This window comes from Nomascus leucogenys, chromosome X, assembly GCF_006542625.1.
Source record: "Nomascus leucogenys isolate Asia chromosome X, Asia_NLE_v1, whole genome shotgun sequence".
Classification (NCBI taxonomy): domain Eukaryota; kingdom Metazoa; phylum Chordata; class Mammalia; order Primates; family Hylobatidae; genus Nomascus; species Nomascus leucogenys.
The window spans coordinates 131988822-132001283 of NC_044406.1; the positions used below are offsets into that span (position 1 = coordinate 131988822).

Consider the following 12462-nt stretch of genomic DNA (forward strand, 5'->3'; position numbering starts at 1 on the left):
AGTTGACAGTCCCACCAACAGTGTAAAAGTGTTCCTATTTCTCCACATCCTCTCCGGCACCTGTTGTTTCCTGACTTTTTAATGATGGCCATTCTAACTGGTGTGAGATGGTATCTCACTCTGGTTTTGATTCGCATTTCTCTGATGGCCAGTGATAATGAGCATTTTTTCATGTGTTTTTTGGCTGCATAAATGTCTTCTTTTGAGAAGTGTCTCTTCAAATATCCCAATTTAAGTGAAAGAAGTTTCCAGATAGGACACAGAATAAGACATAACTAAAGGTTATATGGAAGAATGTTCTTTTAAATATAAAGATGTAGATAGTTTAAAATTTAAAAGATGGAAACATATTTACCATAAAACCTCAAGTTAAAAAATAACTGGTTTGGCCACATTAATATAAGACGAAGTAGATTTTTTGTAAAAAAAGAATAATACTAGGGAGAAACATGGATATTACCTATGAATAAAAAACATCGGTTTACCCAGAAAACATAATGATCTTAAACATTAGGCACCTACCAACACGTGTGGTGCTGCAGCTGCTCCCTGGCCGGTCATTTCAGAAACTGTAGTGACACTGAAAGTGAAGGAGAGATTTTTAATTCCTTAGTGCAATACTTTGGTGATAATTGGGGGGAAAAGTTAAAGCGATGCCATTAGTTGAAGAATCTTCTTTACTGGAAGATTCATCAGTGACTTTTCCTGTGGTAATAATAGGAAATGGACCCTCAGGAATATGCCTTTCTTATATGTTATCAGGCTACAGACCATATTTATCATCAGAAGCAATACACCCAAATGCAATCTTAAATAGTAAATTAGAAGAAGCAAGACATCTTTCCATTGTTGATCAGGACTTAGAATACTTGTCTGAGGGCCTTGAGGGCTGATCATCCAATCCAGTTGCAATACTTTTCAACACACTTCTTCATCCAGATGCTGACTTTGGGTATGATTATCCATCTGTTTTGCATTGGAAATTAGAGCAACATCATTATATCCCTCACTTAGTTCTTGGTAAAGGTCCACCTAGTGGGGCTTGGCATAATATGGAAGGCTCCATGTTGACAATCAGCTTTGGAAGTTGGATGGAACTACCTGGACTTAAATTTAAGGACTGGGTATCAAGTAAATGAAGGAACCTAAAAGGGGATCGAGTCATGCCAGAGGAAATAGCTCGCTACTACAAACGTTATGTAAAAGTCATGGGTCTTCAGAAGAATTTCAGAGACAATACTTACATAACTTCCGTATCAAGACTCTACAGAGATCAAGATGATGACAGTCAAGACAGAGATATTTCAACAGAGAAGTCAAACCTTATCAACAGAAACTGGGAAATTAGGGGTTATCAGCGAATAGCTGATGGTTCTCATGTTCCCTTCTGCCTCTTTGCTGAGAATGCAGCACTGGCAACTGGAACGTTGGATTCTCCTGCCCATCTGGAAATTGAAGGGGAAGATTTTCCTTTTGTGTTTCATTCAGTGCCTGAATTTGGAGCTGCTATAAACAGAGGAAATTTGTGTGGCAAAATGGATCCAGTGTTAATTGTAGGTTCTGGGCTTACTGCCGCTGATGCAGTACTGTGTGCTTACAACAGTAATATCCCTGTGATTCATGTGTTTCGCAGACGAGTAAGTGATCCAAGCTTAATTTTCAAACAGCTTCCCAAAAAGCTGTATCCTGAATATCATAAAGTCTATCATATGATGTGTACTCAGTCATATTCTGTAGACTCAAGTCTTTCATCTGATTATACCAGCTTTCCTCAGCACCATGTGCTTTCCTTTAAGCCGGACATGAAATGTGTTCTCCAAAGCGTTTCTGCATGGAAGAAAATATTTAAGCCGTCTGCAGCAGTAATATTGATAGGTTCTCATCCTATTCTGTCTTTTCTGAAGGATCAAGGGTGTTACCTAGGCCGTAAGTCAAGCCAGCCAATCACATGTAAGGGTAATCTTGTGGAAATAGATACATATACCTATGAGTGTATTAAAGAAGCCAACCTTTTTGCATTGGGTCCTTTGGTTGGAGACAGTTTTGTTGGATTTTTAAAGGGAGGGGCACTGGGTGTTACACGCTGTTTAGCTACAAGACAGAAGAAAAAGCAGCATTTGTTTGTTGAAAGAGGAGGAGGAGATGGGATAGCTTAAAGCAAGTTTACAAGTAATTAAAATGGACAGTTTGCAGTTAAAGATTTTTAATGGTGGTTTTGCAGTGTACTGGCTTGAATTTTCTGGACTTGAGTTAACTGAAGGAGAGCCTCAAACTATAGTAACTTCATTTTTAAAAGTTACTAGAATTTGGTATCCTGATTTATATTGTAATGTTTCAAAGGTGTCACTGTCAGACAAATGGAAACACTGCCAACTTGGTGTATCTTAAGCTTTCATTTAACTAAAACGTTATTTTCTTCCAAAAAAAAAAATACATGAATGAAAAACGGATAATTGAAGAAGAAATAGACAAATCCACAATGATAGTTGAAGATCTCAAGACTCTTCCCTCAGTTACTGATAAAAACAAGTAGGAAGCACGTAAGTAAGGATATACAAGACTTAACAACCTCGTCAGTGGATCTAACCTATTTGGCATTTGTAGATCAAGCTACACAGTAGCACCAGACTATGCATTCTCTTTAAGTACACAGGTAACATTCACAAAGATAAACCATGATATGAGCCATAAAGCAAAACGTTACAAAAATAGAAAATATAAAAATCATGTTCAGTACTATTTTAGAATGCTTAAAAAGAAACCAATGAACAAAAATAAAAATCTAACAAACAAAAAATCACTGACTCTACCAAATGCTGATGAAGATGTGGGGCACCATGGTTGATGGAATTGTGGAATGCTACATCTACTCAGGAAAAAAGTTTAGCATTTCTTATAAAGTTAAATATATACTTGCTGTGAATTATATAACTCACTACTGGATGATGATGAGAAATAATAATGTAAATATCCACAAAAATCTGTACAAGAATGTTTATTTTATTTTTATTATAATTTCCAAAGCTTAGGAAAAAACTGAAGTTTGTCAATTAGTGATTGGATTTTTAAAAATTCTGATAAATCCCTACAGTGGAATACTATTTAGCAGTGAATAGGAAGGAAGAAGTAGGTTCTGGCCAGAAGATAATAAGGTAAACATATCTGTACATAACATACAAGCATAGGAAGATTTTGAAATGTGGAAGGAAGAATGTGGCAGAATACAAAGGGGACTTTGGGACTTCAGGAACTACATGGCACTTATTTACATGAGTTTTCTAATTAGCTTTCATATATCTTAAAAGAGTACTACAGCAGTCTCCAATCTGGTACCAGCAACAGGCACAGGAAAAAAGAAACATCTTGACGAAAAACCTATTTTCCTTAACCAAAAGACCAGAAAAAGGATGGCCCAACATAGCAGAGAACATTTTGCAACACCCATCCTATTCCCACCAAACACCAGAGAAAAAGCTTCTCTTCCAGACACACAATTTCAGTGAAATTGCCAAGAAGGCAGCTAATCTTGCACCCAGACCGGGACCCCACCAATATAGTCTGGATATTTGTTCCACCCAAATATCATGTTGGGATGTCATCCCAAGTGTTGGAGGGGGGGCCAAGTAGGAACGTGTGAATCATGGGGCCAGATTCCTCATGCTTTGATGCTATCCTCTTGACAGTGAGTGAGTTTGCATGAGACCCGATAGTTTAAAAGTATGGAGCACCTCCCACCTCCTCTCTTGCTCCTGCTTTCACCATGTGATGTGCCTGCTCCTGCTTCACGTTTTAGCATTATTAGTAAAAGCTTCCTGAGGCCTCCCCAGAAGCCAAACGGATGTCAGCACCATGCTTCCTGTGCAGCCTGCAGAATCATGAACCAATCAAATCTCTTTTTAAGATAAATTACCCACCCTCAGGTATTTCTTCATAGCAATGCAAGAATGGCCCAGTATACATCGCAAATCAAGATGTAACTTTCTTTTGTCTTGATAGTGTTCCTGAAACTCAGGGGCAGTAGATCTTGCATCTCCTGGCCGGTAGAGGTGGGTTCTACTACAATTCTCCCAACAACAGAGTTGTGTGCGTAATGGCAATAGCACTCAGATGCTAGATGAGCTTCTAAACTCATATGGTAGCAATCAGACTTCATGAAGCTGTGCAAGGCAGTGTAATTATTCACCATCATACTGCACCACCACTCATTTTTGTTAGTGGGGACTAGCGGAGAGCTGAGCTTCTACTCCCACCACACATCAGTGAGACTGAACAAAACAGTTGTCTTGTTTGCTTTGTAATCATCCCTGGTGTTAGTGGAACCCACTGAGGAGCTGAACTGCTATACCTGCCTGATATCAGTGAGGCAGAATGGGGTGTTAAAAGATGGGGTTTATTAGCACTCCACTTTCTTCCTTCCCCTCCTTTGGTGTCAGCTGTATTCACTAGGGTGTTTAGCTTCCAGAACCAAAAATTATTGGTAAGTAATATTCTGTGGTATAGATGTACCACAGTTTGTTTAAATATTCATTTACCTGAGACTGGAACTGATTTCAACAAAGCAGTGAGAGTCAGCCCTTTACTTATCTCCTTCTTGGGGACAGAAGGACTCATCAGGGAGCTGAACTTACATTCCTATTTGGAGGCAAGGTGGTGGTGTGAGTTAGTGACCCGCTTTCACTGAGATGATATCAGCAAGGCTGAGCAGAGAGCTGAGCCTTTCCTCCACGTGTCTTTAATAAGACAGTGGGAGTCAGCATGCAGATTTGGTCAGAGTGGTGTTGGTAGGGCCCATCCAATAATTGAACATGCACAAAATCAACAGGGGCCAACATAACATGAATCACATGTTGAGGCTAACTGACAACAACTTTAAATCAGCCATCACAAAAACACTTCAATGAGCAACTACTAATTTTAAAGAACCTCACAAAAAAGATGTTATAAAGAACAAATGAAAATTATAGAAGTGAAAAATACAGTAACCGAAATTAGAAAAAAAAAAAAACTCACTGAATAGGCTCATCTATCAAGTTGCTGTGTGCATCATAGTTATTTTTGTTTATTTGTTTGTTTTATTGGTAAGTAATATTCTGTGCTATAGATGTACCACAGTTTGTTTAAATATTCATTTATTGGAGAATAGTTGTTTCCAACTTTAGATTATTATTAATACAATACAACTGGTATAGTCATTCCTGTATAGGTTTTTCTATGAAGTTACATTTTCTTTCTTTTTGGAATAAGTGCTGAAGAAGAAAATTGCTGGATCACATGGTGATGGCATGTTAAGTTTTGTAAGAAACTGTCATACACCTTTCCTGTTGGGAGTACGATTTGACAAGCCCACCAGCAATCTAAGAGTGCTACAATTTCTCTGCATTCTCAACAGCATTTGTTGTTGTCATTGTGTCAATTTGTAATGTATTTATGGATTATTATAATGCACATGATCACATTGGTGTTTACGTCTGTATTTCCCCGATGGTTGTTATTGCTGAACATCTTTTTATGTGCCCATTTTCTATTTTTGTATCCCCTTCGTTGAAATGTGTATTCATGCCTGCTGCCCATTTTCTTTCCTTTTTTGATGTTTGCAGGGTCAGGTTTTAATTAACTTGACCACAAAGCACAGGTTTCCAGGTTCACATAAATACATTTTTATTTTATAATTAATTTTTCCTTCTCTTAAACATTTTGGATAGGATTGACAGGACAAAATCTTTCCTGTTTGAGCAACAGCTTCCTTAAAAGTACCTTGTTGTCTTTTTTTTAATGGTTGATCGTATATATATATATATATATATATATATATACACACACACGTATAGTATTTTCTATATGTAGTATATATTTTCATATATATATACCATATGTACTCTATACTACATATTTTTCTATATATATACTATATACTATACATACATAGTATTTTCTATATTTACTGTGTGTGTGTGTGTGTGTGTGTGTGTAGTATTTTCTTCCTCCTACCCACCAACCACAAGCCTTGTTGCCTCCTAAATCTCAGCGATTTTTCTACAGTTAAATCATGTTTTTAATTTTAGTATTAACACAGATCCACTTTGTTGGTTTCTCTAAATGGTATTTTTTTCTCTTGTGTGTTATTACAGTCCATTTTGGCTTTTGTTTCTTTCTTTTGAAATAAATATGGGTGCTCTATGTGTCCCCTACTTACAAAATGCTGGATCTGGGATTTGAATCTTTGGCATTAGGATGTTCCATCAGGGCTTATATGTACGCATTTTCCCTCCTTGTACAGAGGTTTTGGTCTGCTTTATGACAGAAGGATTAAAATTTCTCCATTCTATCACTTTGTCCATCTTTGGTTTTATAATATATACAATCAAGCATTATATTGATAATTTATCACAACAACCATACTACCTCCAAACTTCATTTAAAACTACCTCCCACATACCCTGAACTTTGTTTCTGGTAAATAACTTTATCCTGGATTTCTTTGTTATATCTGTCTGACAGAGTATTACAACAGAGTTCCTTCCTCGTGAATGTTAACAATATGCTTAGCCTGTAGTTGTAGGTAAAGAACATTAAATTCTGAAGCTCCTTGTCATAGATTCACCTGATAATTTCAAATTTATAATCATAAAAGCCTAGAGGAAATTTTACAGCCACCCTGTACTGGTTTCTGGGGAATTTTTTCTGTGTTCAGCAGCACATCAATAGTCTCTGGCTTATCCACTCCTTGGACAATCAGAAAAAGAATAGCAATCATAATTGATAATGAAGAAATGCCTAGCCAATCACTTCAAACTGACATCACTAGAAAGGTTCTTGCCATCTCTCCTCACCCAGGCTCTGGCCCATTAGTAGTACTTGAGGAGACAGAATAGTACTCTGAAAATTAATCATTCCATCGGCCATATCCCTTTTACACAAGCTTCTGGAATCATGTGTGCCAACATACTTCTGAGCTGCATAATTCATGGCTATACTATTTAAATAAGCCTGAGGGAAATGATAGTGGTAAGTCCTCTCAAACAACAGAACTTAATACTGAAGCTAGGTTCTACAAGGGCCCAGGCCAGTGTGCAGATGTCTGGAGGGAACATCTAATTGCGAATATGGGAGTAATGTATCTCTTTAGTAACATTGTTTACTTCATCTTTTATTGACGTTGATCTATTAATGTGATACTGTACTATGTTTATAGCAGACGTTGCCATCAGGAGAATCTGGGTGAACGGTATAAGGCATCTCTCTATTTCTCACAGTTGCCTGTGAATCTACAACTATCATGAAAAAATAAAATTCAAGCTACTTTGAAGTATCGTTTTAGTGCTGATACTCGACAAAAATAATAAAGAATAACATAAAAAAGAATATAATGCTGATGTATGCAAAAACATCATTGATGACACTCAAAATTATGCTGAATGGAAGAAGCTAGATAAAATTAAGTACATAATCTGATTCCATTAATATGCAACTCTAGAATTGTACACTAACCCGTAGAGGCAGAAGGCAGATCAGTGATTGGGAATTGGGAAGAAGTGGGAGGAAAAAACACAAGGGGGCAAAAAAAAAAAAAAAGAAAACACATGATGTGGTGATGGATAATGTTCTTATTTGAATTGTGGCGATGGTTTCACAGGTGTATATGTGCCAACTCTAATTAATTGTATATTATAGTCAATTATATCTCATTAAAGCTGTTTAAAACAAAACCAAAGGATGCTGGACACTAGGACCAAAGTGTGAAGTATTTGAAGAAAAAAAGTCTTCTACCTTTGACCTAATTAGTGTATTTAAAACCAAATGAGGAATGCTTTTTAATGCCCCCTCCTCAGTAGAACAGTAGAACACATTTTCAGTAATAACCATAAATTAAAACAAGAAATAATAAGGATTAATAAAGATGTATGGTGTGTTTCTAGTGAGCATTATATATATGTATATATGTGTTAGTAAAAGTAAAATATAAAATGGTATTTTAAGAAAACCAAAAATTATGCAAAAGCAACAAATTAGTCAATTAATAAATTATCCAAATATGTAACATTTGATTTCCTTGAATTGGTCTGTAGTTTTAAAATAACTATTAAACAATTAAAGAAGAATAAATTCTACTTTTAAAGATATAGTTCAAATTTACAAAGTATTTTTTGTTTAAATGAAGATTTGAACTTCTCAAACAAACATTTATACCTTGCCATTCATACTTTGTTTTATTAACTAAGGCATCATCCAAACAAGTCATCACATGGAATGACAGCACATGAAAAACTCAGATTATTTATTCCTTTATTTTAAAATCAATCACTGTACTATTATTGTTTTAGAAATATTGTTTAAATGCTGGTGTATGTGTGTCATACAGGACCATGGATTATGGCCTAGAGTGCACTGCAAGAAATACCCCATCCTTAGGAGCTTGCTTTAGAAAGAAACAGCAACAACTGTGTCAGGTGATATCTGAGGCCAATGGTATAACAGGAAATTATCTGCATTAATTTCCTTGTAGAATACAATAAGTATTCATTAAAATATAATGAGAAATTGTGCTGTTTTTAGACCACTCCCATAGACACATGATTAAAACGTATTGACCACAGCAATCTTTTAGAAAGTGGACCAACAAAACAAAATATTTTTGAGAAGGAAAGATAGTTGTTCTAAGAAGCTGGACTGGAAAAAAAAAAAGAGTACATATCTTATGATTCCATTCTTATAAACCTCCAGAAAATAGAAACAGATAGTGACAGAAAGCAAATTAGTGGGTTATTTTTAGAATGATGGTAAAGGTAGGGGCAGGGAAGAATTGCCAAAGGGCATGAGAAAACTTTAGGGGGTCATGGGTATGTTCACTCTTGTAGTTGTGATGGTTTAACAAGTGCAGATGTGACAAAACTCATCAAACTGTATACTTTTTAAGCATGTGCAGTTTGTCATATGTCAATTACACTTCAGTAAAGCTGCTGAAAAATGATATTCTCTTTAGGGATAAAAACAACTTTGGAAAAATAAAAATAAAAGATGGAGAGAGAGAGAGCTATCTTGTTTGAAAATTCTCTGTAGACAATGCTCTCATTCACTGCCTGCACTAGAGGTAGACCACTCCCATTGCCCTGCTCCTCCCTAAGTTTTTTAAGAAGGTGGGCTAGTCAGTGTTGGATTTGTGGCATCTAGTAACCATTATTTCAGGTGCTGCTGGTAACTTTCAGAGATATTTGGCCCTTTGAAGGGCATTTAGTTGCTTATATCATAGTGTGGGGTGTACCTCATACCTACCATTATGAGGTAGATGGCCTGCAGGTTATTTCTATGTCTGTTTTTGGGGATAGTACTGCCACCCACACACTTCACACCATAGAGATTCTGCCAATCAATACACTGAAGTCAGGTCCCTCTTTCCCCACCAAAACACACACAGATAGAAACACCAACCCCTTAACTCTTTGTGTATTAAAGTGTTCAGGAAATTTATCTTCAGTGCTTAGTCCTGAGCCAGTCCTTATCCCCCGGTTTCCAGCTGTGGACCTGTTGGCCTGGCCTCAAACCCCACAGAAGCCACCTCCCTGCCTTCTCACACACACCTCCCTCTTCCCGTCACTCCTTCCTTCCCCACCATCAGAGAAGTCACAGGGACATATCCTTTTGATTCAGGTTGATTTTATTTTCATGGTTTTAACCCGTTGGTGTAGAATTCACTGACTGTATGATTGATGACTTTTCAGTGGCAGACCTCTAGAGACATCACAGAGCTGAGGTCTCTCTTTGGTCTTTGTCAGCCTCTTCTTTCTTCATTTTTGGTCTTCTAGCTTTCTTAGGTTTTCTTGCAGGGGTGTTAGTTTCACAGGCTTTTTTGCTCGAGCTCCCTCGAAGGGGTCTTTTTGCCTTCATGGTGGTCTTTAGGCCCTGTAGGGAGATCACAGTCAGGCCAGAGGGCATTAGTTTTGGGAAAGAAGGTGGGAAATGCATAGGAATAGGCTTCATGAGAAGGGTGTGAGTCGAGGAGGGGGTTTGAGTGAGGCAAGGAAAGGATAAGAGTCTTGGGGTGGCGGAATCAGTGGGGCAAAGAGAAGGGGCTTGGTCAGGATCATCATCTCACCTTAACGCCACTTCTGGATCTTCGTTGACAGGGAGTCTTCCCCCTCTTCCTCCCTTTGGTACTTGAGGTTGATGGGCTCTGTTTGTCCACATCTTCATTAGGCTTCTGGGGTTCACTGGTCACCTTTCCCATACTGAAGTGTCCCAGTGGTCTACTCAGAGCTCCTGATCTGAGTATCCTATGTATACCCCTCCCAGCACAATGAGGGGCCACACCCTTCAACGTTGATTGGTCCGCAAGGCACTGTCCCAGCCAATGAGAGCTAAGGCACACTAAGACATCACAAAGCACTACTCTTGTCACCTCTGTGTGTGTGGGGGGGAGGTACCTGGGGAGTCTTAGTCATCAGAATGTACCACTCCTGCCACCTCTGTTTTGGGTGGGGGGTGATATAAAGGCAAGGATAGCCTGGTGGTAGAAAAGAGGCTTTTCTATAACAGCCTCTTCTAGGCCTTCCCAACATGAACTACCACCCCTCCTCATATACCCATGTTCAATTGTGGTGGCCCACATAGCAGACAGTTTCCTTTAATCTATTCCCCAAGGCCACACCTACTCATTGGTTTATTGTGAAGTCTCCCTCCCTTAGTCATTAGCTGTTATTTTTGATATTTTACCTAAAATCCCTCTAAAAACAATATGGCTATCTTTCAATGTCAGTGGAGAGGTGAGTAATTCTACAAACAAAAGACAGTTCCCACAAATAAACATCTTTCTACCTATCACATTTGGCATTAAAGGCAGCTTATTTTCATTAATTTCTGCTAGCCCTGCAATTGATAGGGATTAGAATTAACTGTCTATTTATGAAGGTTGCTTTTATCTTTACTTTTATCCTATTCTTGGACTCTGACCACATTATCATTATTGATTTTTGAAAGGTTATTTCTCTATTTTATTGGATTTTTCTTTCTACCTTCCTAGTTTCTTTTACTAATTTCCTTCCCACCAAAAGACACCTACATGTGACACAGGTGATGTGTTTGAATGATTTGCTTTCCTATGTTTTTATTCTTGTTAAACATATCGCTTTGCTAAATATGTGCATGTGTGAAAGTGTAACATTTTACTTAAGCTGCTATATGCATCTCTTGTTCATTGCTTTTAATGTTGCTTCGTGCTTGTTCATTTTCTTCCCCCTTTGAGTGTAACCTATGTTGATGCTGTTCCTTACTGCTACTAATGATGCTGCTATGAAACTCGTTAGTAGCTCATGACCCTTTGTAGAATTCTGCCTCTATTTCTTTAAGGTGTATGTTCAGGAACAGAATTTCTAGGTAATAGACATATATAATTGTCTTATTTCAGGCTGCTACAAAAGAATCCTATAGACTGGGTAGCTTAAACAATAAACATTTATTTATCACAGCTCTAAAGGTTGGAACTGAAAAATCAGGGTGTCTCTGGTACCAATTTACTGTATTAGTCCATTTTCATGCTGCTCATGAAGACATACCCAAGACTGGGAAATTTAGAAAATAAAGCAGTTTAATAAGCTTACAGTTCCACGTGGCTAGTTGCCTCACAGTTATGGCACAAGTTGAAAGGCACGTCTCACATGGTGACAGGCAAGAGACTTATTAAATTACAAATTCATTCTCTTTGTTAGTTGCAGGACTAATTATACCGCCTATATAATTTTATTAAATTTATTTTTGGTAGTTTGTGTTTTTCTAACGAATTGATCAATTTTTTCTATATTTTTGAATTTATGAGCATACAGTTATTCACATTATTCTCTTATCCATTCAATGCCTGTAAAATCTGTAATGCTATTTCCTGTTTCATCCCTGATATTGTTTATTCGTTGTCTTCTTTTTTTTTAAGCTGTCAGTTGTGCTTAAGTTTTATCAATTTTGTTGACGGTTCTCAAGAAATAGCTTTTTGTTTCATTGATTTTCCTATTTTGTTCCTGCTTTTAATTTCATTGATTTTTGTTTTTATCTCTATGATTTACTTCCTTCTGTTTGCTTTGGGTTTATTTTTCTCTTCCTTTTCTATATTCTTTAGGTAAGAAATTAGGTCTCCAATTTCAGACATTTCCTTGTTTCTAATGTAAGAATTTAATGGTGTAAATTTCTCTCTCAGTACAACTTTAGCTGTATTCCACATGTTTTAACATGTATATTTTCATTTTTACTTAGTTCACATATTTTTTATTTCCCTTGAGACTACTTCTTCACCCATGATTATTATGAATTATTTAGAAATGCACAATTTAATTTCCAATTGTTTAGTTTTTTGTATTTTGTTATAGTTGCTGCTTTGATTCCATTTTGGTCATAGAATGTGTTGTCTGCACAACACATTTCAATTCTTTTAATTATTTATCAACAATTTTAATTATTTTAAGTTTGGTAAGGTTTGTTTTG

At 36.9% G+C, this 12462-nt stretch overlaps 1 protein-coding gene and 1 pseudogene across 1 annotated transcript; one reads left to right on the plus strand and one right to left on the minus strand.

The window, feature by feature from the left end:
• Positions 1-638: 638 nt before the first annotated feature.
• On the plus strand, positions 639-2156 carry LOC100583383 (annotated as a pseudogene).
• A 7482-nt stretch (positions 2157-9638) lies between these two features.
• LOC115833279 (uncharacterized protein CXorf51A-like) lies at positions 9639-10250 on the minus strand. The gene is made up of 2 exons (XM_030807045.1): positions 10091-10250; positions 9639-9897 (listed from the first exon to the last, which is right to left on the minus strand). Exons 1-2 carry the CDS (start codon positions 10220-10222, stop codon positions 9736-9738), a joined length of 294 nt encoding a protein of 97 aa, XP_030662905.1. The 5' UTR covers positions 10223-10250; the 3' UTR covers positions 9639-9735.
• Positions 10251-12462: the final 2212 nt, after the last annotated feature.

Coding starts and splice junctions, on each gene's coding strand:
- LOC115833279 (XM_030807045.1), bottom strand. CDS start 10,222: ATGGGAAAGGTGACCAGTGAACCCCAGAAGCCTAATGAAGATGTGGAC. Junction 9,898..10,090: donor GATCCAGAAGTGGCGTTAAG/GTGAGATGATGA, acceptor ATCTCCCTACAG/GGCCTAAAGACCACCATGAA.